The 26,839-nt window shown below is 42.8% G+C and overlaps 2 protein-coding genes across 2 annotated transcripts in view; both read left to right on the top strand.

Moving 5' to 3' along the window:
* Positions 1-2,651, top strand: part of LOC131582744 (hydrocephalus-inducing protein homolog) — a 56,410-nt gene extending 53,759 nt beyond the window's left edge. Inside the window, exons 55-57 of the mRNA XM_058846212.1 lie at positions 691-797; positions 1,373-1,820; positions 2,489-2,651. Of these exons, the coding sequence (XP_058702195.1) occupies positions 691-797; positions 1,373-1,820; positions 2,489-2,651 (718 nt within the window). The remainder of the gene's footprint in view (positions 1-690; positions 798-1,372; positions 1,821-2,488) is intronic.
* Positions 2,652-7,786: 5,135 nt separating this feature from the next.
* TERB1 (telomere repeat binding bouquet formation protein 1) lies at positions 7,787-26,264 on the top strand. The gene is made up of 20 exons (XM_058846210.1): positions 7,787-7,820; positions 8,725-8,835; positions 9,021-9,149; positions 9,587-9,718; positions 10,137-10,197; positions 10,315-10,430; positions 10,571-10,693; positions 11,212-11,364; positions 12,455-12,586; positions 13,949-14,074; positions 15,030-15,187; positions 15,921-16,276; positions 17,858-17,919; positions 18,899-18,991; positions 20,540-20,704; positions 21,174-21,254; positions 22,319-22,432; positions 22,836-22,948; positions 23,446-23,673; positions 26,139-26,264. The coding sequence occupies exons 1-20, from the start codon at positions 7,787-7,789 to the stop codon at positions 26,262-26,264; spliced, it is 2,613 nt and encodes an 870-aa protein (XP_058702193.1).
* Positions 26,265-26,839: the final 575 nt, after the last annotated feature.

Below are 26,839 nucleotides of genomic sequence, written 5' to 3'. Positions count from 1 at the left end.
CCCGGGCTAGACAGCCATTGGCTGAGATCTCTCTCCCTGCCCAACTTCCTGGCCAGGGCTGTGCTCACTTCTCAGCTTGGATGGGGCTGGCCAAGGGTCCCCTGTAACTTATCTGGGAACACGTTCAGGCATGAGCTAGGCCAGCTGAATTGGATTTGTGTTATGGCCAGATTCACTGTGTCCAGTCCAGACCAGCTGTACTGTGACAATGCTGTGACACCTTTGCCCAGGGCTGACCCAGTGCCTGCTTCCCAGAACTCCACACCAGCCAAAACCAGCACAGGCTTGTTCACATGCACGCCAAGCCAAGCAGGAGAGGCTGGTCAGGAGAGGCTCAATGCTGCCATTTTCTGCTGAGAACAGCCATGGGTTTGCTTTCGCTGCGTGTCACCTGTCCTCATCTGCTCAAGAATAAGTTTGCAGTCAAAGCAAGACCTAAAGAATGTCCAGAGTAAGCCCCTTAGCTTCAATATCCTGGGCACCATGTTGGCCCTTTCCTCTTAAACTTCCAGACTTTGAAATACTTTTCTGGGCCACACAAGACAGCAGTCTGAGCATGGCAGGGCTGCCTGGGGAAGAAGATGCTCCTCAGCAGAAAGTGGTAGCAGGAGCCCCTCAGACAATGTTAGTGTACTATTTGCTTTCTCTTTATTGGACATTTTTTTTTAATTCCTCCTTCTTGCTTTTCAGTTTCAGGATGCACAACACAGGGAAGGTGGCCCTGGAATACTTCTGGGAGGAAGCTGCACCTGCAGATAGTGAAGCAGTGAGGATGCCATATTCAACCACTCTGATGAGTAAGGGCATTTCATTTGGTAGCTGAGGGCCTGGGGAGAAGACCCTGCCCCTTCACCCCAAAACTTGAACTGCTTTTTCCTTCTTGTCCACACGTCCACTTTCATCAGCACCTTCCCAGCTGCAGCTGGAGAGTTTTGTCCTTTCCCCCTCTGCCTTTCCGCCCCTTTTGTTCTTGCTCTGCCACTTCTGCTCTGCAAAGGAGCTGAGCCAGGCTCTGGGGAGAGCCACGTGCTGGGTCAGGACTGGGAAAGGGGACATCAGGTCATTGCTTTGAGAAGTCTGAGAGTGGGCAGAGCAATGGTGTAACGAGTGAGCTGCCCTGCAGCCACTGTCTGTGTGCAGTCCCCCACTCCAGGGCAGCTGCAAAGTCACTGTCTAAAACCAACTCCTGCTTTGGCACAGGAGTGTGTGCTGCAGGCAGAGACCCTGCTCCCAGAAGCTCTGTTCCCTGCTTGGAACTTGGCCAGAGATGCTCCGAGTGCATCCCAGCTCTCTTCCATCTATGTGCTGCAGGAGGCAGCGTTGCTGGGAACACAGATTTTGTCTTTGAATGGTGTCCTCTTCCTCTCTGCAGGTCGGCTCAGCTCTGCTCCTGTTGTAAGGCAGCGCAGAAAGCTGGTGCTTCGTTTCCGGAGGGAGCAGGACCATCCTTTTGAGACGCATCCTTCTGAGCTGCGGCGCCTACAGTGGCTTGCCAAGGAGCAGCAAGATTCCGAGCAGGAACAGCTGCAGAATTCCAAGCAGGAACAGCCAGATTCTGACCAGGAGCAGCTTTCTGAGGAAGAGCAGCTGGATGCCAAGCAGAAGCAGCGTTCCAAGAAGCGGTGCCGCTCCAAGGAACGGAGTCTCTCCCCGCAGCGTGCCACTTCCTCCCTGGAAGTCCTCCCAGATGTCACCCATGACCAGTCACTGTTCTCCATCAACCCCAACTTCGGCACCATCACTCCTGGCCAGAAGAAGACCTTTCATGTGCTGTTCTCCCCAAAGGATGTGGGGAACTTTGAGACCACCATGCTGTGCAGGTGGGAAACATTGACACACTTGCCAACTCACACTTCTGATGGCTGTCACTGAATCACAGGCTGGGACAGGGTGGAAGGGACCACAGGAGGTCATCTGGTCCCACTTCCCTACTCAAGCGGGGTCATCCCAGAGCACGTGGCACAGAGCTGTGTCCAGAGGGCTCTGCAATAATTCCAGTGAGGGACACTCCACACCCTCTCTGGGCAGCCTGTCACCCGCAAAGGGAAGAAGTTCTTCCTCAGGTTCAGGTGGAATTTCCTGTTCAGGTTCTGCCCGTTGCCTCTTGTGCTATTGCTGGGCATCACCAAGCACAGCCTGGTTCATCCCCTAACACCCTCCCTTCAGTCCCTCTGACTGGGATGGGGAGGTGGGCCTGGAGACAAGCAGCCCCAGAGAGGCAGCAGCTCCCACAGGAGCACAGAAAGATCATCTGGCCCTGGTAGGGAGACACTGGCAAAAGACACTGCATGAAACATTAAGCTCCTGAAGGGCTGCAAGATGTAGAATGAGAGACCCAGGGACCAGCCAGTCCCCAGCTCTGCTTCTTGCACAGAGCTGCTCACTGCTTGCACAGAGGGAGGATGCAACGCTGGGTGCTCTGCAAGGAGACAGAAAAGCGTCTGGCTGGAAATGTTTGTCTGGCTAATACCAGTCCCTTTCTCCCCAGCATTCCTAAGCTGGAGCAGACTCACAGGACGGTGCAGGTGGTTCTGAAAGGCAGAGCCCGGGAGTGGAAGCGTTTTGGAAAACCAAAATGCTCTGCCTTACAGCAGACAGACGAAGGCCAGAGACACAAGAAGCAGCTGCACTGGCAACCAACACCAGAGTGACAGCATCTGTGTCAGCTGGAGCATCCAGCAGGAGCCGGCAACATCTTGTTTCCTACTGCTGATGGTCTCCCACCCTTTACGTGACACCTCTGCAGCTCCCCTTCCCAGCTCCAGTGAACATCATCTTTTAATTAAGTTTGTTAATTAAATAGTTTGTTAATTTGTTAAATAACTTAAATTTCAGTTAACAGTTAATAACCAATAGCTAATAAAATGTTAACTGTTAGCCATGGTGCCAGAGATCTTTCCTTAAACCCCACTACCCCAGTTCAAACCCCCAAGTTAGTACATTTTGAGGTTCCCCCCAGTTCTCCCCAGTCTCCAGTTACTCCGTTCACCCTCTCCTCCCTGGTGTACCCAAAATGGCTCCTGGAGAGCACAAGATGGTGGGGACCACATGGCCAGGCCCCTCCTTTGTACTTCTCCTCCCCAAAATCCTTTCCTTCTTCCTACCTCCAACCCCTTCTTCCCTGATGCTCCTCCCCCTGTTATCTCTCCTCCTCCAGTTGTCCCTCCCCTTCCTGTCCCCTCGGACCCCTCCTTCTCCACTTGGGCTCCTCCTCCTGAAAAGGTCCCCACCCCTTCCTTTCATAATATCCCCTCCTCTGACCCCTCCTCTCTCCCCTGCAGCACCGCCAACCCTCTTCTGACTTGCAGTTCCCACGCCCCTCCTTCTGCTTCCCACACCCCGTGAGCCACAAGTGACGAGCCCAGGAACCGGAACCCAGAACTGGAGACCCTTCCTCTTGCCACTCCAGTTATGTTCAGTGGTTGTGGGAGTGCGCTTCCAGAATGGGAGCCATTCTCATTTCAAAACAAAAGAGAACTTTGCAAAGCCCAGAAAGAGTTTGGAAAGGGAAGCAAATATTTTAAGGGCCTTTTAAAGGCCACCCTCTCCTCCAATCTCTCGGTCCCGTATGACCTCCATGATTTATTTTCGTGCCTCCTTACCCCATCAGAATATCTTGCATGGGAGGGGGCATGGAAGAGGTCATTACAGGCTGTATGTTCTGAGCTATTGCAAAGTTCCGACAGCGCCCTTGATGCCATTGGGAATAAAATAACAACCGACCACTTGAGCGGCGATGGGGAATGGGCACAGGGGAAGGACCAGGCCTGGGTTTTGCCAAGGCCGGTCCTTGAAAAGATCAAAACAGCTGCAGAGAAAGCGTTCCTCACGTTACCATCCAGAGAACCCCAAGCTAGTTATACAATCATTCTGCAGCAACCTAATGAGGTTTTCCTAGATTTTATTGATAGGTGGTGGGTTCACATGGAGAAACAGGGGGAAGAGCCAGGGCTGCATTCTGCCTTGCTGTTGGAATTAGCAAAGGCAAATGCCAATGACACATGCAAGTAAATCATTATGGGAATGCCCTTGGATCCTCTACCCACCCTCACCACCATCATCGAGGTGTGATCCAGAAGGCTGCCAGCTTAGGGGCTGACCATCATAGACAGCCAGGAAGGACGGTGGCTCCAGCAGTGGTGGCGGTCCCACCACCACCTGTAACACCATGGGAACCACGGTGCCATCGCTGTGGGCAGCGAGGGCACATCACCCATTTCTGTCCAGTGCCCAGCCCCTGCGGGCCAGGACAAAGGAACTGGAGGGGAGGGGAACTTACAAAAAAAACCAGAAGGGCAGCATGAACCTCCTCTGCGTGTGGATAGAAACAGAGCAGGCTTTGCAGGGGGAGGGGGGTTCAGACAAGACATTTCTAACTGGACTGACTTTCACCAAAGGACAGATAATACCTTCAATAAAGTATGGCAGCCTCAATAGCCACTCCATTTAGCAGCAGCACAAGACCATCTTTTTAGGTCCTGCCATTGGACCGTGATTGCCGTGGACCTACTGGGCAGAAGATTGACTTTCCCTGACCCAGGCTGTAAGTATTTCATTATTGGGGACACCAAGCACACACCCACAGAGACTGAAGTCTCTCTGGTCACCCTCAGGGTGATCTGGATGGACCCAGCTCTGGGCCCCTCGAGGAAAACAACATTGAGGGGCTGGAGTGTGTCCAGAGAAGGGCAGTAAGGCTCATGAAAGGATGAGAAAATGTCCCATGAGGAGTGGCTGAGGGAGCTGGGTTTAGTCAGTCTGGAGGAGGCTCAGGAGGGACCTCACTGCTCTCTCCAACTCCCTGCCAGGGCCATGCAGTGAGGAGGGGCCGGTCTCTTCTGCTGGGCCTGCAGTGAGAACCAGAGGAACTGGCCTCACGCTGAGAGAGGAAATTCAGGTTAGATTTTAGAAAAAAAATTTCACTGTTCAGGTGTTCAGGCCTGGGAATAGGTTGGCCAGGGAGGTGGTGGAGTTGTCATCGCTGGAGGTGTTAGAGGCCTCTGCATCTGATATTCGGAAATGGTTTAGTGGTTTAGGGTTTGCAGTGGCAGATGCTGGGCTGACATTGAACTGAGTGGTCTTAAAGATCTCTTCCACCCGTGGCGGTTCCACAATTCCAAGAGCTTCCTACCTGGCTGAGGGGAAGGCTCAGGGCTGTCCCGAGTCCGCCGCGCCCTGAGGCGCTCGGGCGGGGCTGCGACTGCGGCGGCTCCTGAGGGGCCGAGCCGGGCGCTGCCCTCAGCACCGCGGGGCCGCCGCTGCCCCTCAAGCCAGCGATCCCATCCCTCAGCCCGGCGATCCCATCCCTCAGCCCGGCGATCCCATCCCTCAGCCCGGCGATCTCACCCCTCAGCCCGGCGGTCCCGCCCCTCAGCCCCGCGGTCTCACCCCTCAGCCCGGCGGTCCCGCCCCTCAGCCCGGCGATCTCAGCCCGGCGACCTCACCCCTCAGCCCGGCGACCTCACCCCTCAGCCCGGCGGTCTCACCGCTCAGCCCGGAGATCTCTCCCCTCAGCCCGGCGATCTCAGCCCGGCGGACTCACCCCTCAGCCCGGCGATCTCAGCCCTTAGCCCGGCGGTCTCACCCCTCAGCCGGGCAGTCTCACCCCTCCGCCCGGCGATCCCATCCCTCAGCCCGGGGGTCTCACCCCTCAGCTCGGCGATCTCACCCCTCAGCCGGGCAGTCTCACCCCTCAGCCCGGCGGTCTCACCCCTCAGCCCGAGGGGCAGCGCTCGGCAGCGGGGACCCGCCTCGCCTCGGGATCTGCCCGTAGCCCCCAGCTCCGCCGGGTCACAGGTACCTAAAGCGTGCCCCTCGGCACTCCCCAGGCCTCCCACCGAAGAATGCAGCTGCTGTTTCATCTTCAGACTGTTGCCTTCCTCCCACCCCGTCTTTTTATTTTAAATTTTTTATGTGTTCTTTCCTTTTTATATTTGGGCTGATCTGGAGTGCTTGCTACGTCTTCAAAGTGGGGCTCTGATAATGAGCAGAAATCACACACGGCTCATCTGAGGGAGGAGGGTGGGAGGGAGCTGAAATGGGCCAGGACACCCCCAAGTCCTGTTCCACAGCGCAGCATCCTCACGGCCTCAGCTGCTGCTGTGGGGTTTGGTTTCCAGAGGAAGCCAACAATCCGCGCTTCTCCCCTCTGGGCTTTGGTCCCTGGGTTTCAAAGGATAAATCCTGCCGAGGCTGCCTGGTCTACTGACCGAGCCAGCCATGTGCTCTAGTGCTGCTGAACACACGCATTGACAGATCCGCACTTCTCCAGGAGTGGTTTTTGGGGTTTGAAGGGGTGTTACTGGGTTATTTTCCATAACTGATGAAGAGGTAATCTGTTCAATATGCAACATTTGCCCGATGTTTGTTGAAGCAAATCTAGTCGCTTGTCTTACTACCGTGCCCTGTGATGCAACAACAGAGGTGAGCTATTTGCATCTAATTAATATAGGCTGGCTTATAAATACGTATCTTTTGTGTACCTTCTGTAAGTTGCAAAAGTAAAAGGTCCAGGTAAGGTCACTTGTTTACAGTTTTAAAGCCCTTGTGCTTCCTATATTCTATAATTGTATAAACATGTATTAAATTAAACTCTTCTGAAATGCAATTAGCTCCAGAGTGAACTCATTTTTACAGCCTTCCTTTAGTTTAGGTGGTTTTTGTTTTTTCTTAGGCTGGTGGGGTGGTAGCAGTAGGACAAAAAGAGGTGAGGAAGGCTTGCAGGCTTTTGCTTCTTGTGGCAGGGCTGGGATTTGCAGGAGAATGAATTGCGTGTCTATTATCACTTCTGGAAGTCTAAAGGGAGATGAACTCTCTAAATTTTCCCTCTCCAATGGAAGCAGCAAAGGAATGCGGGTGGATCAGTAACTCTAAACAGAAAGCAGGGCAGGCTGTCTTCGTTAAGGTGACAATGATACTGCTTCGAGCCCTTGAGAAGGGAAACTAATCCATTATTAAGCTGGATTTGCCACTGATTTAAAGTTTCTACCAGAGCTAAGTAATTTTTTGAGAAATTTTAATAGGTTCTTGTAATGCTTGCATCAACTTTTTGTGTTTGGGACTTGGGGCGTATTTGAGGGACCATCTTCTGCTTCCAAAACCTGAATGTCACTCTGCTGCTCTACTCTCAGAGGCTGCCACGCTGGGTTTGTGAAGCATCAATGCTGTGGGGTTGTGTGGATTACATGGTTCATGTAATGGGACAATGTCTTCAGTGAATTTAAATAAATTCTTGCAGTAAGGAATATGTCTCTATGCTCATTGCCTTTGGTTTGGCCAGTACTGCTAGAACAATGCTGATGGTTTAGTGGCTCCTTGAGCAGAAGGAGGTTGAGTGTTTAATAGTGTTCACCCCTTAAGTAACATTACTTGGTCTTAGTGCCAATTGTTGGCTGATGGCAAAGTTGGCCACTCTAGTAAGGAAAATTGGATCAGCTTTGTTGTGATCAGTGACAGAGCAGGGATATTCTTTGCTGACAGTGCCCCTCAGTGGTAACATGGAATTACCTGATTTCTGCAAAATGTCCACCTTCAAAAGATGATAACCTAGTAGTTACAAATGCAGGGTTATTATAATATACTGTATTTCCAAAGGAAAACTTTTCCATGCAGGAATGCATTAAACTGTGTGTGAGAGAGATGACAGAATAAGAGCAGAAAACTGCAGAGTGCATTTTAGAAAAACGATGTAATTTCTACTGTGTATAGTATAAACACTGTTAATCTGAACAGAACTGAAAACACTTTTTTCTTGCTGTTGTAGCACAAGAGGAAAGACAAAACAAAAATGAACACTCCAGAGGTGCAGAAAAATCAGTGTGGTAAGATATCTAATATAATTTGTCATTATAATCTGCATCAATTTTACAAAGTTTTAGTAGACTGTGACAGGCCTGTTGTAGGGTTGTGAGCAGTTGGAAAAATGTGGTTTTTCCTAGTTGCCAAATTTTGGATACTGTATTGGGTATGCAAAGGGTAAATGCAATGACAGTGTAGTAAAGTACACCACACAAAGTCACCTTTGTTTTTTTTTTAATTTGCTGATATTTATCCACATTTTTATTAGATTTTAACTTCTTTAAGAACCCCCAAACCTTGTAAGAGTTTACACTAAAAAATACCTCCTGACACTGTTAGAAATAATTATCAAATAAGTATTTTAGTTATACTCCAAAGACTAAGGAACAGATTTTCCAAGTCTGTTTACCCACCTAGGGTTGTATGTAGGTGCCCAGAGAATATTTTGTGCTACATCTCTAACCACCTGACTGAGGGCTCTGCTGCTGTGGTGCACAATTCATGTCTCCTGTAGCTCAGTACCATGGAGCAGCCTTGTGCTCTTGGACTCTTTCCTTACTACTCCACAGATTTTCAACTGTATTTGCACTCTGAATATTTTAATAGTTGTGTATTATTTACACTTAATGCACCTTGCAGTTGTGAATTTAATATTTAGTAGTTTACATCACACTTATTAACACTTAAAGTCTCTAGTAATTAAAGGCCAGAAGTATTAAAAGGAGGTTGTTACTCTACAAAGGAAATCATACTCAAATAACAAACTGTGGATGGCAATACTTTAGATTTGTTGTTTGTGGGTGAATAGAAGTGATGTAGCTCCAATTTGGCTTACCTTTTCTCCTTTTTTTTTAAATACATGTACATGCTAGATTAATATATAGAAAATACAACAATTTTAATGAAGTATTTTGTGTTTGCTCTTAGATATGAAAACAGATCTGAACTTACTGCTTGAATGCCTTAAATATCAGATGGACTGCCCTCTGTCTCAGAAAGAGGCTTTGATCACTATCTATTCCATTTGCCAACAGAACAGTAAGAAATGCTTTTCCTTAGAAACAACACAGTCTTTTATGTTCATCATGTATGTTAAGAGACTGGTGGGCACTGTAAAAATGTTGTCTAAAGGATAAAAGGTTTGAAATGTTGGAAAATCTTAGAAGCCTTTCATTTTGCAGAGAAACAAAAGCAAAAGTTTCTGTTCTTTTTTCCTCTTGTAGGTGAAGCAAGCGAATACTTTAAAGAAATTGGTGGTTTGATGTTTATAAGTGACCTTGCCAAGTCGAGTGTTCATTGCATAGTAAAGGAAGCAGCTTTATTTACATTGGGGATTATTATAGAGAGTAATGGTAATAAAAATAATATTTTTTGTATTTCTGAGAGAGTTATGGCCCCCTATCATTACTTGTGCTTGTGCTTTGTCTCCATTTTCTTTTGGTGTAACAAAATGAGACTACAGGATTGTCAGTTGGAGCAAGGGGCAAGGAAGGTGCATTCCCAGATTTGGTCAGTGCCTTGTTGATTTGTGCACACAGGGTGTCTTTAAGTTACCAGACACCTGTACTCCCCCTCTCCCTCAGCAGCAAGTGTTAAATGACCCCTGGATTGTTCCAAAGCTTGCCAGGGTCCTGGCTGGTGCAGAACTCACTGCAGGGGGAAGCCCTCAGTCACTTCATAGTCCTGCCTTGTCTCCACTCCCCACATACTGGTCACAACTGAGACTTAATAATTTAGGGTTCTGAGTGGCTTACTTTAGGACTTAATGGCTTTCACTTTCTGTTTTCAGTGTATTGTCAGCAGACTTTGTGTACTTCTGCATTGTTTGAAGACCTCATTTTAATTTTAATTAAAAAGGATTCTGGTGTGAACTTGAAAAGGATGTCTGTTTATGTCATCTTAGTACTGGTTTCAAATAATAGTAAGTTGGGGTTTTTTTTCTGTTTTACAGCAACACTCTTTCTCTATTTGCCAGTATGTAGTACAAAATTTGGAACATTCAATAAGTAATGTTTTGGTGAAGTTAATTTATAAAGATGAATGTTTGCATGTAACTGAACCTGAATTATCTGAGTAGGTCATTACTCACTGGGATTTCCTAAAACGATAGAATGTGGTTTAGTTCTAAAAATACAGTTTGCAAATGCAAACCCATCGTTTCTGAGAGTGTAGAGGAAAAGAGACATAGAAAGATTATTTACCAGTATGTTGATATGATTTTGTATTTACTTCAGGGGAGGGTATGTGCTTAGGAAAGGGAATGTATGTATATAAATTAAATTTTATGTGAAGATTTTGTCCACATTTGTCTCTAGAGTCTTGTGTGTGTTCTCTTTTAGAAAATGGGCAAACCTATGTCAGAGATACAGGCTGCATCAGCCTGCTGCTGCAGTTATTCAGGTAAACTTTTAAAATTTTAAAACTTTTAAAATTTGCAATTCAAATAGACAAATAATAGACTGGTTAGCAGCTATGTTCCCTTGACTATTTGATACTTGTTTTCATTGTCCTTAACAGAACAACTCTCTCCACCTCTGAGAAGAATCTGTCAGATGAAAATACTGATCCCTGCTATCAGCTCTGGTCCTCAGTGTGCAGCACTCTCTGTGCCTGTGTGAACAACCCTCAGAATGGTACATGTTGCTCTGAGAATCGTGAAAGAGGTTTAAAGATATTCTCCAAACTGGTAACAGTTTGGTTTAATTTTTACTGTTCAGCTGAAATTTCATTTCATTGCTTTTTGATGTGGGGTAATTTGTTTTTGTTTTTCCAGAAGATAATCAAAACATTTGCTGTTCAGTCTTTCCCTTTGCCAAAGAGTGGCTGGAGAGTTGCACAGAGCCTGAGATAGTTCGTCCCATTTGTTCATTTCTTGGTCTCACAGTTGCAAATAACTGTAAGTGCAGCTCCAGCTTTGCACAGATTTGCATTTGATAAAACTTTAATTAGAGAGTAAATTTTTTTTCCTTTCTTGTCAATCTCTACAAAGTCATTTGCTGTTCTTCCAACTTTTACTGTGACAACTGTACTCCACCATCTTTACTTCCCCTGCACTGTGCTCAAACAGCCACAGAGTGTTACATTTCTTAAGATCAGTAAAACTATTTGGAAGCTGTTTTGATTACAAGTATTTCTAAATAAAAGTAATTATTACCTGACTGAAATGACTTAGGTAGAACTCAGGCATGATGTTTACCATTTGTGTCCACATATTAGGGTCATGTTTTCCTGTAACTACTTTACATGTAGTTACTACATTTTTTGAGATTAATATATATACAGCTTCTGTTGTATAAGAAGTGTAATGACTAACACATGCAGAGAAAAACTGTGATGAACTTACTTGATGAAATGCTAAAATAATTTGCAAACTCAGTTGCTTAAATCACAATTTTTTTCATTTTTTTCACTAAGCATATGTGCAGAAGTATTTTGTTTCTATTGGTGGATTGGATACATTAGCCAGAGTTCTCCTTGAGCTTATGCATGATTCCTGTTTGAGTCACTCCAGCATGAAACTTGCAGTGGTAGTAACAAAAACTCTGGATGCCTGCATTACTAATAACTGTGAGTTAAAAGATATTTTTTATCTATGGTAATTTTAAAATGGAATTTTTAAAGTCTTGTGCTGGTGGAAAAGATACATAAATGGATACTTCAAGGCAGTTAAATATACATCCCAATGGATGTTGCAGTGTTTTTTTAAAATTCAGTGTTGTAAGTGGGGCATGATTCAGTTCATCTGAGGTAGATTGCTGTCCCATTGTTGCTAAAATAAAGACAGTGAAATTTAAACCTTACTGAAAATGAAAAATGAGATACTTCAGCTAGTCCTGGGTAAGTAAAGCTGAGCTCTGGATTTGGCCAGTCAGTTTGGATCTTGGAGTTAGGCCTATGCCTGAATGATAAATTATGTGACTTTAGGAGAGGAAGCTTTAGTAATTCAGAGGTGAAGCTGAACAAATGTGTTCAAAGGTGTTTCTGCACAGCACAGCTCTACTCGGTTTGCTGGCTGGGTCTGCTCTCCTAATGAGGTCTTGTGTATTCCATCAGAAGGTTTGGAGAAACCTGTGATCCTGACGAGCCTGTGCTGGGGCCGTGGTTGGTGTCTCACACTTCTGCCATAAGAGCTTCAAGGGGAAGTTCACAAAAGTTTAAAAGCAGAAACCTGGACTAGTTCTAGTTCTGAGTGTAGTTTCAGAGCAGTTGGTGTGTGACAGGACTGGGCCTCAGCATGATGGACCAGCAGTGGTGTTCCCAGTGCCAGGAAGGGCTTGTCCCCTGCTCTTTTTATGGCAGATACTCTGTGTGTCAAAGCTTATTCAACTCTCTCTGGCTCCATGCTGGAGCTGATAAAGGATGTGGAGAAACTCAGCAGGGATCTCCAAAACTTGCACTGTGCAAAGCCCTCGTTCATCAGATCTTCTGCCTCATCTCCATGGAGCACAGGCTGGGAGAATGGGCAGGGCTGGATTTGGGAACAGCACAGGAGGGATGGGATAATCTGAACTGTTAAAGGCAGAGCAGAGCAGGGCTGAGCAGGCCCAAGGCTTTGAGGAGTCTGTAGGTTTCCCTCAAAACCCAGCATTTTATGCTTGGATAATTCCTTTACAGTCATTATCTGGTTTATTTTCTTTCCAATTATTTTAACAAACAGCTGCCATGGGTGTTGTGTTGGCCAAGTATCACACTGTGTCAGAGCTGCTGAAGCTGCTGTCCAATGAGACACTGAGCACAGGAGAAAAAGCCAGTGTTATTCTAACAATTGGACACTGTACTGAAGTTTGTGGTAAGATTTTCTTTTTCTTCTTTCTGAATGTCAGCTTCTCTTAAATTCTTATACTCTGACTCCTCCAGTGGTGTCACTTCATCAAGATTGGAACATGAGGGAGAGTTCTATTAAATAATATGATGTCAATATTCAGAAAAAGTTTTCTAGAATATTCCATCTTTAAGTTGTGAAGCTTGTTAGCAGGAAGTGTCTTTAGTAGCTTTGAAAAAGTAGACTAATATGCAAGAATTCAGAGCTGGGCTTAGGGAGCACAGGGAATAATTAATCCAGACCTGAAAACTACTGCAGTCCAGATGTAGAAAATGAGTTGTCTTGAGATCTCCTTTCATGGTCCTTGGCTCATACAGCTTCTGTCCACTGCTACCAAGGACTGTGGAAAAGCCATGTAAGAACATTGAATTTCAAGACACATAAGCAGTAGGTAGCCCTGAAATGTTTTTTTCATGTTCCTCAGGTCTTACCCTAGCATATCTGGTAAAAATACAGCACTTCAGTTGGTATTTTGGGTTAGTGCAAGCAAATTGAAAGAGAAATTCATTTGTACAGCTGTTTTTTCTCATGTATGTATAGATAAACAAGAAAGGGGCTTATGTTTAAAAATTCTGGTTGGTTTTCATCCTCTGAGTGCCAATAATATGTTCAATAATTAGCTTAATAGGTCATAAATTTATTTTAACAGACATTTTTTCATGAAACAAAACTTAATGGATAATGTCTTTTGAATAGAAAAATTACTAAACCAGTAGAAAAAAAGATTTATCTAAAAATGTCAACACTGTCAAAATAAAAATGCTTTATTTTTTTATTGCTTTTTTTTAAGTTTAAACAAGAAAAAACTATTTCTAGCAAGTTATCAGTTATATAAATACAGATGCAAATGAGATCACAATAAAAATTTATCTAACTACCTAATAAATTAGGAGGAACAGATTGGATAGACCAGGATTAAACTGCTAATTTTATTATGCTAGTTATAAACCTAGAGATTTTGATATTTCTGCATCTCAGACCTCAGAGAAATGTAGCATTTCTACTCCAGGAGCTGGTAATGGAAGAAAAGAAATACAGGAGTCATTATTTGAATGTTTTAGGCCACAATTAAATGAGCTTGGACCTCCATCCTGTAATTTGTCTCAGTCATCCTTTCATTTTCTTACAGAAATCTGAGTTCTGGTCAAATCATCCTGGGTGATGTAAAGCTCTCCTGCTGTCAATGCAGCAGGCTCGAGTCTCTAATGAAAATCTCTTTTTCTACAGAAACTTAGAGAAAGTTGCCAGTATTGGCTCCTAAAATGAATGTAAGGTTAAGGTGTGTGGGGTTAAAACCAACCTATTTTCCTTTTCCATGTCTTGTTCTAGAAGAAAACCAGTGTGAGCTGCTTCAGAACAATGGTCTGCCACTTATGATTCAGGTATTGACAGAATCTCAGGATGAGGAACTCATCAAAGCTGCTACTTTTGTGCTGCAGAACTGCAGACAAATGAGTAAGCTTGCAGATATTGCTTTCCAAATGATTCTTTCCATCTCTGTGTTCTGCTGCTTCCCCAAGTGATTTTAACTGTGGCAGCTTTGTAATTCTGTGTACTCCAAGAGATGTTTGTTTTCTGCATAGAAAGTTGCTTATTTGTCATCAAGAACTGACTTAGGCAGCAAAAAGAGAAGTAAAAATTCCAAGAGTGTTGTTGCAGTAATGCATTTGTGAAACCTCTCCATGTAGGGCCAGTTTTTAAAGCTTTCCCGTCTATACATGCTATGGAAAGTATGAACATTGTCATTTAACACCCAGTGGATACTCTCTTCCTGGGGATGTACCACTAGAGAGAGAGAATAAACCAGGAGATAATCAAGGCTGAAATCACATTAATTCCTGATATTAAGAAATCTTGGTATTTTTTTTCTGAAGTAAGATGTATTTTTAGGTCCCCTGTTTCAGTTATTTATTAATTATTTGTACAATGCCACTCATGAAGCAAAGAGATGTTTTCCTCTAATCTCTAGAGTGTGGAGGGTGTGCAATTGCTAATTAGGAAAAAACAAACCTGTATCTACATTTTTGTGCTGAAAGCACAACTGCACTAGGTTTGTGTAAGGTTGAGGGGTTTGGGGATTTGTAGTGTCCATAACATGGAATTGTTTTTTATAAAAGCAGAGACTCATCCTGGTAAAGAACCCAGAGTTAAGTCAATGAAAAGGTCATTTTTTTTCAAAGAATCATTGTGCAAACAGTTTATAATAAGTATAATTACAACCTCACCTCTTGTAACTACAGCTTATATTTCAAATGTGTTACATTTATATATAAATTTAAGTCTGATAAAAATTGTTATTTTGCATTAAATTATTGAGGCTGTCCCTCAGCATACTAAAATATAATAAATACTTTTTAAAATGTTAATTGATAACATTTTAAATATTAATGTTGTTTTATATTTTACAAAGCTGAACAGTTGTCTCTGAAATTATATGATAACTCATTAAATGTGAACAGTGCAGAAGAATTGGATGTGGAAGTCAGAAAAAGATATCTACAAGACTACTGGAAGAAAGCAAAAGAAATTTTACACAGAATAAACTCGATTGAAAAAGAGCATGATGAGGTTGGCCTATTTACCAAAATAGGATAAAACTAATCACATCTTTGCAGAGTTTAAGGAGAAAGTGAAAATAAATCTTTAAGATAATTTCAGTGTGAGCAAAAGAAACCCCAGGAAAAATGTTGGATTTGTGTGAAACTACAACCTACAACTTTTATCATTATTGTAGATCAGACCAAGTTACAGGTGTGCAGAGAATGGAGGCACCTGTATTGTATGAAGTATTCAAGTTTATTGTAAACCCAGATTTCTTAAGAAATAGAAAAAGAAGTTGAATTTATTTTTAGTTGCTGGACATTCAAAACTATAATTCCAATATTTGCATGCATGAAATGCTTAGGATTGTATGGGTGTGGTGGGATAGATGATAAAGGAGAATGTGAACATAAGCTGAGATAAATTTGTTTCATATTTTCCTTGTGCTTTAAAGCTGCTAAGTATCTGTGGGTTTGGAACAGCAAGTTTATGAGTTCTTTAGATGGCTCTTAAGTTCTAGCAGTGCCTGGCATTAGTAGCAAATTCCTTGCTTCAGCCTGAAATAAGCACTTAGGAAGTACCCCCTCAACACCTTCAGTGGCACTGCTGTCTTGTTGGCTTTCTGCTCAGTCAGGGGGTTTTCTGAAGCTTCTCTGGAATTTGCTTAACCCTCACAGTTAGGCTATCTAGTTAAACCTGTTTTTTTATTTAATATTCTTACAGAGCTCACATAGTCACTAACCAGTAATCTTCAATGCAGGAAAGAGTGCAAGAAGAAATACTTGTTGACGAATCTTCAGCAGCCAATTCTGAAGCATTAAAATGCCATGAGGTGAATCCTGCTGATCCAAAGAAGCACACAGAAAGAACACATAAAGATGTCTGTTGTCCACAGTTGAACTCAAAGTTGAATAATCAGGCTCTTGCTCCATCTGTGACTTTTGCTCCACAAAGGAATGAAACAGTGAACACTGTGGATGCAGCTTCCACCAGACAAACTGAGCAGAGGAACATTCCATGTTCGGTCACTGAGCTGCAAACGGACAGTGAACCTCCAGGTCACAACACAAACAGAAAAACTGCTTGTGGAAAAAGTCAGTCTGGTCTTGAGGCAGGGTAAGAATGGTACCCCTAAGCAGAAATACTAGTTGCTTTTCTTTAGTCATTCCAAATTGACAGGCTTTGAAATTATCTGTTACTAGCTATGTGGGTTATTTTTTCTAGTGGAAAGGTGTAGCCCTTTAGTGGCCCACTAGAAATTGTTTTTGAGGTCACAGATCAAAGATTTCAATCATTGCAGTAACAAAGCTGCTGATCTCTGAGTGCTGGTGTTGGACAGAGAGCCTCTTTCAGGGCATGTTCAAGTGCCTTCAGCATAGTGCTGAAAATCATCCATGGCTTTTGTCCCAAAGTTCTCACTGATGTAACAGTTGAAGATTTAACCCGTTGGTTTGGACAAAACAGTTTCTGTAATGTGCACGTACTAGGGAAACAACAGGTAGAGAACTGCTCAGAAAAATACTGAAATTGGGCTGTCTGCAAAGTAGAAGGATAAGTTTCTGCACCTCTGCAATTCTCTCCTCATTTTCCCATGCTGCCCTGCATGGGAAGAGAAAGGAACAGCCCTGTTTAGTCACTACCTGTTCTTTTGCTTGTTGCTGTCACACAAATGCTGATTTTCCTCTTTTTTTTTGCTGCTTATGTTTATCTTTCCTATTGATAAACCCAAAATTATTTATAGCTAACTTGAAATTATAAATACAAGTTCCATTCTCAAGTTTATACCTGGAATATCCCTCAAAACAGTCAATGGAAAAGTATGAGCAAAACTACATTTTGGGGATTTTTTTTGTTGGTGTTGTTTTGGGCTTTCTGAGTTCCACATTTTTATTGTATTGTGTTTTTTTTTTTTAATGTGTCTGGCTGCACCTAGCTCTGTGCACTTGCCTGGTTTTATATTGTTACTTTGCAACTACCACAGAAATCACCAAGAGCCTGGATATTTTCCATGGTACATTCAGGTAAATTCTGCTTTGCTACTGGTTAACATGATTGCACAGCTTCTTCAGTTGTTGTTCTCGGCTCTGGTGCAGAAACTGTTAAAATAACAATTTTTAAAAGTCTCTCCTTTTGAATATGTGTTTGTGTGAACACAGGAATTACTGGAAGGTAACCTTGGATCAGGCTCCTTGCTCCTGCAGCTTTCAGAGGGAGTCAGGGATACAAAAACCCTTGATCAGGGTATCATAGCCCTGTGTTGGTTGCATTGACGTTAATTAGTGTAATAAAAGAAGAAAACAAATTACCTTTTAGAGCATTTGCTGCAAATGGTGAAGGCTACAGTATTCTGAAGACTTTGTGAGAGCTTTATGTGCACTTGGTAATCTTTATGTGAATCTGAATTGCAAATTACTCTGGAAACCAGTGACAGCTCTGCACTCCCTGCTGAACAGACTGCAAGGAATGGCAATCACAGATCTCTGGGAAACAATCTTTAACATGCACTGATTACATGCTGGGTGCCATAAGTCCAGTAACTTGGGATAACTAAATAAATATTTTTTAGACTTTTCTCTTTTATATATTTAATATGTTTTTTTGTTGTGCCCTTGGAATGTGTGTATTCATTTGCAGGTAAATGTATGTTGTTTTTATTGCTTTATTGGTTTTAATTTGTTCACGTTTTGATCTTCCCAGTGAACAGTTTTTTAAACAACCAGCAGAGACTGTTAGAAATATAAAACAGACATGCACATCAGGTACAAATAGCTACACATATTCCTTTCTGAGCTGATTTTGTTCTTAATGAGATTTTAATTAGTCTTGTGTGCATTTATCACTACTTTTTATCTCTTGTTATGTAACATTAGATGACAGAGGTGCCTTATTTGTAATATCCTTTAACTGGTTTGCATAGTGTTGGAATTTTATATTGTACACAATTTTACCAGGAGAGCATTTGTCTGACTTTTCTCCTAATACATATTTTTGCTTTATTTTTTTTTTAACTGATTTTAGCTGTTCAAATAAATGTATCAGAGATTAAGTTTAGTGTTTAATCTGTACTGACCAGTGAAAGCCACTAACAGAAAATACAGGTTTGGTCCTGTGCCTGTAAGGCTGGGATAGAACCTGCCTGTGAGAGTGACTTTTGCCTGATGCTGTTCCTACATGGTGAAGTTTTTCATATTTGCATTAATCCTAGTCTGATACATTTATTTCAGAACTGGGATCTGTTTAATTAAGTCATTGTTTATTGTTTAGTTTATTTAGTTAATTTATAAAATTGCTAAGTATTCATTAGATTAGAGTTTGCCAGAATGGGAGCTTTACAGGTGACCAGCTGCTCTCCAGGTTACACCTGTTTAAACTGAGAATATGTATTATTCCAGTATGTTGCATTTTTCAGCATCTGATTCCAAACATAAATAAAGTTTATAGGGCTTAGTTAAACAATATGGGTTTTCAGGGTCAATTTGCTATGTTCAAGCTGAAGTAATATCCTTCAGGAGAGTGATGAAAAAAACACTGAATTGAACAGGGTTATTGTGGAATTACAGAAATACGAATGTCAGGCATTTAACTTGAGAAACTTCATTTGGATTTTCTGCTGTTCTATTAATTAAACTTTAATAATCTACAAATAGAAAATACAGTTGCCTGTAGTTATGTTGATGCATGATTACCATGGCAAAAGATATGTTACATTTCTTAGTGACTTTTTCCTCTCTCATTTAGATCAACATTCATTCTGCTCAGAGAAAACTGAGAGAGTTAAAAGTACTTCAGCTACATCTTCATCCCATAAAATGGCAGATTTAAGGTGTTTAGGTAAATATTATCTTAAATCTTTCTTTCCAGAGTACATAAAGAAGCCTTAAAGAGTCAGCAGTGCTGTAAGCAGATTGACTTGACAGAAATTGTAACACATCTGTTCTGTTACCTGTTACATAATAACAAAACCTGAGTTTCCCTTCCCTTCCCTTCCCTTCCCTTCCCTTCCCTTCCCTTCCCTTCCCTTCCCTTCCCTTCCCTTCCCTTCCCTTCCCTTCCCTTCCCTTCCCTTCCCTTCCCTTCCCTTCCCTTCCCTTCCCTTCCCTTCCCTTCCCTTCCCTTCCCTTCCCTTCCCTTCCCTTCCCTTCCCTTCCCTTCCCTTCCCTTCCCTTCCCTTCCCTTCCCTTCCCTTCCCTTCCCTTCCCTTCCCTTCCCTTCCCTTCCCTTCCCTTCCCTTCCCTTCCCTTCCCTTCCCTTCCCTTCCCTTCCCTTCCCTTCCCCTGTCAAATTGCAGTTTTGGTCCATGTGGGTTTGCTGACAAACAGAATATACAGTAACTTGAAAAGTGACTCCCTAATTAGAATACTTGAGCAGGTGTTTGCCTCCTTTCTCTGCTTGCAGAGAGGAAGAACACGTAGCCCTTCTCATTTCCCTCATTTATTCTCCTGCTAAGCCTCCTCAGTGTTCTGCAGTCCTTCTGTTCTCTCTGCCTCACTGCTGTGAAGTACAGGCAGGCAGTTTTATGGTAATCCACAACTACAGCCCTCAGTTACCCCAGGCTCCACTGCCTCAGCCTGCTCCATCAGTAGGTCATGAGAATGCTGCTGGTACTCTGGATTTGTGAGTGGATTTTGTAATCAAGCCAATGTTTCTTTATTTAAAAAACCCCAACAAAACAAAAACCCACAGAAAACCAAAGAACCCCAAAGCAGCCCATAACCTACCTTTGAACATTATTTTTATCTGAGTTATCAAACTAAATTCAAGCTGAACTTTAGCACTGCATTATCTTAAGGTGGAATGTTACAGATATGGACTTGTGCCCTTACTGTGATTCCTCACACAAGTTCTCCTTCAGCGGATGGAACTTAACCATGAGAGCATCTAAGGATATCTAAACCATAAATTACCCTAGGAATGTCCTCAAAATTGAGCAGCAAGTCTTCCTGTGAGGGAATTCATGCCTAAACTAGACTTACCATTGATTCATATTAAGATTGATCCAGGTAACTGCTACAATACAAAGTTTTTTAAAAAAATAAATAATAGTACATAATAGATGTATTTTGGCTCCTGGATAAATGTGCAAATGGAACTGAGGCCTGTGACTTCCCATCCCACTGATATTTGTAGTTCTGTAGAGGATCTGTGCCTCAGTACTCCTGGAGTGGAATTGTAGTATAACTTAATCCCATAAAATGTTGAAATAATATTTTTATTTTAAGAGAGCAAATACAAAGTATTTCAAGAAGGCACATAAAAATTACATGAGTATGGAAAACCTGAAGTCAAATTGATCCTAGTGAGCAAAATGAAACACTGAATTTTGTGGTGGCTTCTTCAGAAGCTATGATTGCTATTTCTGCAGTATCCTGTTTTTCCCAGGTTGCACAGCAGGACTGTCCTTGAACAGTAAAACCTTCACCAAGATGTTGCAGAGTTGCCTGCAGAGGTGTGAGCACCACAGAGTCATCCTGGAGGCTGAAGAAAGATACCGAGGGCAGCTCCGCAGGCTGGCTGCTGGTAACAGCAGATCAGCAGCTCACCAGAGTATGGAGTTTATTTTCAGTACTTGGAACCACTGCTTTAAGTTGCATTTAAAATTCTGAACTTTTTTTTATTTGCTTCTGATTGTCTTCCTGTTTTAAACTCACTCATGGAATTTGATTTATAATGATTTGTACTAAATGAGATCAGAACTGGCCACTTCTGTTTTGAAGGATCTTGTGTATTTCTTGCCATGGTGACAGATGCTCGTTATAGGCTTTGATAAGACTCTTTTGCCAGAAATAGTCAGGTCCTAAGAGAAGGGAATGTGTTAAGTTGAAGTATGTGTGAGTACATCACAGCAAAGTAATTACATTCAATATTACACATTTATGGGTCTAGAATACTTAGAAATATCAATTAATTAAATAGAAGCACATCCTCTATATTTCTGGTTTAAAGGAGGAATTCTGAAAATTAAACAGTTATTACTTACTGGCATTTTTACTGGAGTTCATCTTACATTTTCCAGAAATGCTGCTGACCCCAGTGAAGAAAGACCAGCTGCATAAAGAAATACCAACTTTTAGAAGCAAGAAGGATAGTTTCCAAAGTAAAGGCTTGGTTTGAAAACTGGGGTGAAAAGCCCTTACTCTCTATTAACTCTTTTGCAGAACTTTACCATGGGAGACTGTCCATAGAAAATTCTCTTCTTCTTTTTTTTTTTTTTTTTTTTCCTAAATTCTGAGAATAATCTCTTTATCATTAGGCCAGAAAATATATATATTTTATATATATATAAATATATATATATAAATATATATAGAGAGAGAATATATATATTTTTTCATATATATTTTCACATATTCTATAATAATGAAATTGTGTAATGCACATTATTTCCCTGCAAAGTCACCTGGCACTTGGCTGTGTTGATCCTGTTTTGAATCCTGTCAGGGTTACTTCCATGTCATTTGCTATTTCTCAGTTTTGTGACATTGTTTTCTAAAATGGAGAGGTTTAGTCAGGCTCAGAGCAGAACTCAGCTGCCTGAACCTGGATTCAACACCACTCCTTATGCAGTTCCAGTCATGTTACTGCATTAGACCCATTCCTGTTCCTGCTGGGAGATCTGCTGAGGACTTGGGGCTTGTCCAAACAGCTACAAGGGGAATCCTTTTGAATAAATTCTTCTTTGAAACGAGAATTGAAATTTGAATTTTGAAGTTCCCACCAGAAATTTATTTTTAATACTCTTATTTTAAAAAGCCTTGTTTACATGGTTATTTTATTTAATTAATACCCAGTAAAAGCTAATAGGTTGATTTTTAAATTTGTTTATATTTTCCCCCTTCAGATTCAGAAATTGATTAATTTGTCTTATGAAAGCCACAAAGGTATTTCACAATGTAAAAAAACCCAACCAGAGCAACCACAGCAAAATGAAAGTCCATTACAGCAATACATTATCTTTAGCAAGTACACATTTCCTATAAGCTGAAGTAAACTGCATTTTCCAGTCTTTCTTCCAAGACCAGATTAGTGGTATGGCTCAAAAGATGGTTCTCTGTTAAATTTTAATACCTAAAACATAACCTATGTTTTATGATTTGGTTTCTTTCTAAGAAAGATGTGTAATGTTTTATTATTTGGGTTTTATATTGTTTATTTTTTAAGGCATTCTTTTGACTCCAAATAGAAAAGATAAATCTAATACTTCAAAGAGAGATGAACATAGTAGGAATATTAGGTGGACCAGCAGCTATAACTTGACACCTGCATATGGAAAGTGTGAGTATTATCAGAAAATGAATTCTCTGATATGCACAGATGAAAGATCAGTGTTTGCATTTAGGTTTGCATTTAGGGAATTCAGAGAAGCACATGTCCTTGCTATTGGAGATAAATGGCTATGAATTTAAATAAACTGTTACACTTTCTCTTACAGAAATCCACTTGAACATCAATAATTCTATTATTATTACACATTTGCTTCTGGTTCATCAGTAGTCCTTATGAATTAATGTGGATTATGAGAAAAAGATCTAAAGAGAATGGATACTACTAACAAAGCAATGTTTACATATTCAGATTCATTAGAATAAATGCTCCTTTCCAGTTTTGTATTCAGTTTTTCAGTAGATTTTAGTTAGTTTAAAGTGACTAAGTGGCCTCCTTGTTCACAATTCCATAGCTTTACGAAAAACCCAAGATGCTAACCTGAAGAGACAGAGTGTCAAAGAGATGTGCAGCCAAAAATGTCAGCACTTAAAAGAAAATTGCACACATTCACTTGACAAAGATGAGGTTAGTTATACAAAGCCTAATCATGCACTGACATTTTTATAAATGGCCAAATAAAAGCACTAGGAATTGCGTAGTTTCTTTTTTAGCCACCTTTAACAGGAGCCCAGTAGCAAAATGAAACTTAGTAAAAAATATTCCTGTGTGAATTCTACTCTAGTCACACTGATTTATCCCTGAATTGAGTGTCAGCATTTTTCAGAATGATGGATCTGGAGGTCTGATTTTTCCTGTATTGATGAAGATTTGCATAGTATGGAAGTAACAGAAACCTAAAGGAATAAATCTGCTAAAAGAATAAACTGTGTAGGCACAACAGAAATGAAGATTACACAAAAATACTGTATTTCATTAAGCGGAGACAGTGAAGAAACCTTGAAGAAGCATTGTTCCCTTGCCAGTGTGACCATTTCTTTACAACCATTAAATGTTGAATTGCCTGTAATATGTTACTTCCACCTGCAAAATGTTATGTACATTTACATAATTCTTAATAACACCAAAATAATTATTTGCAGGGCAACGAAATGTGTTCCCTGGCCATCAGCATGAGACCTTTGAACAAGAGAAGAACCCGAAAAGATTTCACAACTGAAGAAATTAACTGCCTTTTGGAAGGAGTCCAGAAAATGGGCAATCACTGGAATTTGATTTTGTGGTCTTATCCTTTCCAGAAAGGACGGACGAGTGTTGACCTTTCCAAGAAGTACTACAGGCTACAGATGCAGGTACTCATCACTGAATTTTCTACTGATGGCAAATGCTGTGAGCCCAGTTTTCATCATTACCCCCCGAGCTGACTTGCAGAAATAAAGACAGGCTTTCAGAGTGTGCAGCCATGGGATTGTGCCTTGTGTCAGTGCAGTGCCCCTGAGAATGGTCTCAGGTGTAACTCCACCAGGGCTGGTGCTTGGAGAGAGAGAACTAAAGTAGGGAGAGACCAGAGAGCTTTGGAACCTGCTACTGCCACCTGACAGGGTACAAAGAGAATGAGAGTGTCATTAAGGACTCTGAATTAATCCCTGTGTTTATCAGCAAGTTGGTCTCCTCTGCTCAGCCTCTGTTGCAATGCTGGTCTGTGAGAGCCTCTGCAGCAGTTTCCCAGTGGTTGATCCGTGCATCCCTCACACAGGGAGCATTGCTCCTCTGCTTTGGAGACCATGGGAGCAATTAAGTGACAAGCCTTTGTCTACTGAAAGCTGGTCTGTAACTGTGCAGTGGTTTGGGGCGATATTTATCTTGATAGTTTCTCTTTTTTCTTCATTTGTAGATGAAAAAAGCCCACAAAGGACATCAATAACATCATCTGAGAGTGTTTTGCATTTTGTTGCAGAATTTTCAAGACCAGCCTTTGTAACAATAAGGTATTGCCAGAACAACTTGAGTCTTTGGAGTATTTAGGTTGGCTTGGACTCCTGTTTTTCAGTGACAACTAACAGAATTCTTATGCATTGTAAATTTAATTTACCATAACTTGACAATTTCTTTAAGTAATGCTATCATAGGGAACAAAATCTCTATCAGTAAAAATTACAGTAATTTGGAACTTAATTTAACCTTCTTGAGCACTTGATTGATGCAACTTTTGGATTCACTTTTTGCAGCTTGCTCTATACCATTTGAAAGAAATGGCTGTATTCTAAAATGAGTACTTTATGTCTGAAACTACTGTTAATGTTGTGTCTGAATCTGTTTCCTCTTAATAAGTGAAATGTTTAAAGCAGGTGGAATATTTTGTCATGCATTGAATATGCTGCACGTGCAGAAAAATGTCTCTGAGAAAACACTGGATGTGTGGTTGAACACTGCTGCTCAGAGAAGGCAAATCTTTCACTGCTACAGAAATTCTGTACTCACTGTTGAACTGAATAGGTACTGATAGAATTTGGCTTCTGTTTATATCTGGACAGTTTTCTGTTGTATTTTTCAAGTTAGTGAGCAGAACCACCATTTCTGCTAATTACACATTTTTTATAGGAAGCTTTACTGAAAGCCTTGGTGACTTGATTTTTTAGTAATAGCCTTAGTATTTCAGTTGTATTTTTTACTTGTTCTGATAAAGGAATGATGAATCAATAGTTAACTTATTATGGAAAAGGTTTAGTTATTGTATTAGCACTAGATTTTCATTATGATGTGGCTTAAATGCTTGAAAACAAGCAAGGTAACCAAAACCTGAGAGACTTGCAATAAAGACGATACCTATGATGCAATAAATATGTCATCCAATATTTTCAGCTGTTGCAGTTTGGGTTTTTTTATTATTAAAATATTGAAATATCTATAAAAGATGTAACTCTGTAGCAGGGTTGAGTATCAGTGGAACCATTGGCAGACTGGGAGCCAAAAGGGCTCCTGAGGTGGAGTGTCCCCAAGGAGGACATTGGGGTCCCTTACACACTCCAGGTGTTTTTCCAGGGACTCCAGCCTAGTCCAGACAAGCTGTTACTTCATCCTATGACTGAATGTGTGTTAGTATCCAAATTATCAAAGCCTGAAATATGTCTCAAGTATATCTCTATAAGAGATACAAGATGTAAATCTTGTCACAAGGTGAGAATGTTGCAAAACTGACAATTTACCTCACCTTAGAAATAGTTCAGGTTGGAAAGGCTTGTGGAGCCTTTGGTCTCCTCTCCTCTCTGGAGCAGGGCTGAGGTCAAAGTTATTCAAGTTGTTCAGTGCCTTGAAGGTTCTGAGACTCTTCAAGGAAGGAATTCCTGCTGCCTCTTTGGGCAGCCTCTGCTGATGCTTCACCTCCTCTTGGAAGGCAGGGACTGGAACATTCTGGTGGGGTCTGAAGGGGAAGCCATGGACCAGGCGCTGGCAGAAACCTGAGGTGTGAATTTGTGCAAGTCAGTCTTTTGCTCTCCTTTGGATTGACTGTACAGTCTTGATCAGCTGAATTTTCTTGCACAAGTGCTTTGAAATCCACGTGTAACAGGTAGCACAAAACCAAAATTGCATGAGAATAGTTGATGTCACTTTAAGGCTGGTTGGGCCATCTAGGGCAGTGTTTCAGCACTTTGAAAGGTTGGAATGACTGACAAACCACCCAGGAAAGTCTGTTTGTAAACACCCTGACGTGCTCTTGTGGATCTGTTGGTCAAAGAGAGGGTGTCAGGGGTGTGAGGATGGGGTGGTAATGACAGCTTGATCAGTCAGCGACACTTTATACCGTGTGCTTGTCCAGATCGGACCCCGGCACCGGGGCTGCCCGGGCGGGGACTGGGGCTGCGGGGAGGTGCCAGGGCAGGTGCCAGGGGGTGCAGGGACCGAAGATCGGGAGAAGGTACCTGAGCAGGTACCGGGAATGTAGCGGGGGTCCCGGGTACCGAGTACCGGGAATGTAGCGGGGGTCCCGGGGCGGGTACCGGGAATGTAGCGGGGGTCCCGGGGCGGGTGCCGGGAATGTAGCGGGGGTTCCGGAGCAGGTACCGGGAATGTAGCGGGGGTTCCGGAGCAGGTACCGGGAATGTAGCGGGGGTCCCGGAGCGGGTACCGGGGTGTAGCGGGGGTCCCGGGGCGGGTGTCGCGGTGCAGGAGCGGGCACTGAGCAGGTGCCGGGATGTAGCGGGGGTCCCGGGGCGGGTGCCGGGCTGTAGCGGGGGTCCCGGGGCGGGTACCGGGGTGTAGCGGGGGTCCCGGGGCGGGTGTCGCGGTGCAGGATCGGGCACTGAGCAGGTACCGGGGTGTAGCGGGGGTCCCGGGGCGGGTGCCGGGGTGTAGCGGGGGTCCCGGGGCGGGTGTCGCGGTGCAGGAACAGGCTCTGAGCGGGTGCCGGGGTGTAGCGGGGGTCCCGGAGCAGGTACCGGGATGTAGCGGGGGTCCCGGGGCGGGTGCCGGGGTGTAGCGGGGGTCCCGGGGCGGGTGTCGCGGTGCAGGAACAGGCAC

The sequence above is a fragment of the Poecile atricapillus genome, chromosome 10, assembly GCF_030490865.1.
Source record: "Poecile atricapillus isolate bPoeAtr1 chromosome 10, bPoeAtr1.hap1, whole genome shotgun sequence".
Classification (NCBI taxonomy): Eukaryota; Metazoa; Chordata; class Aves; order Passeriformes; family Paridae; genus Poecile; species Poecile atricapillus.
Note: the sequence above shows the minus strand (reverse complement) of the source record. Positions and strands in the feature narration are given on the sequence as shown.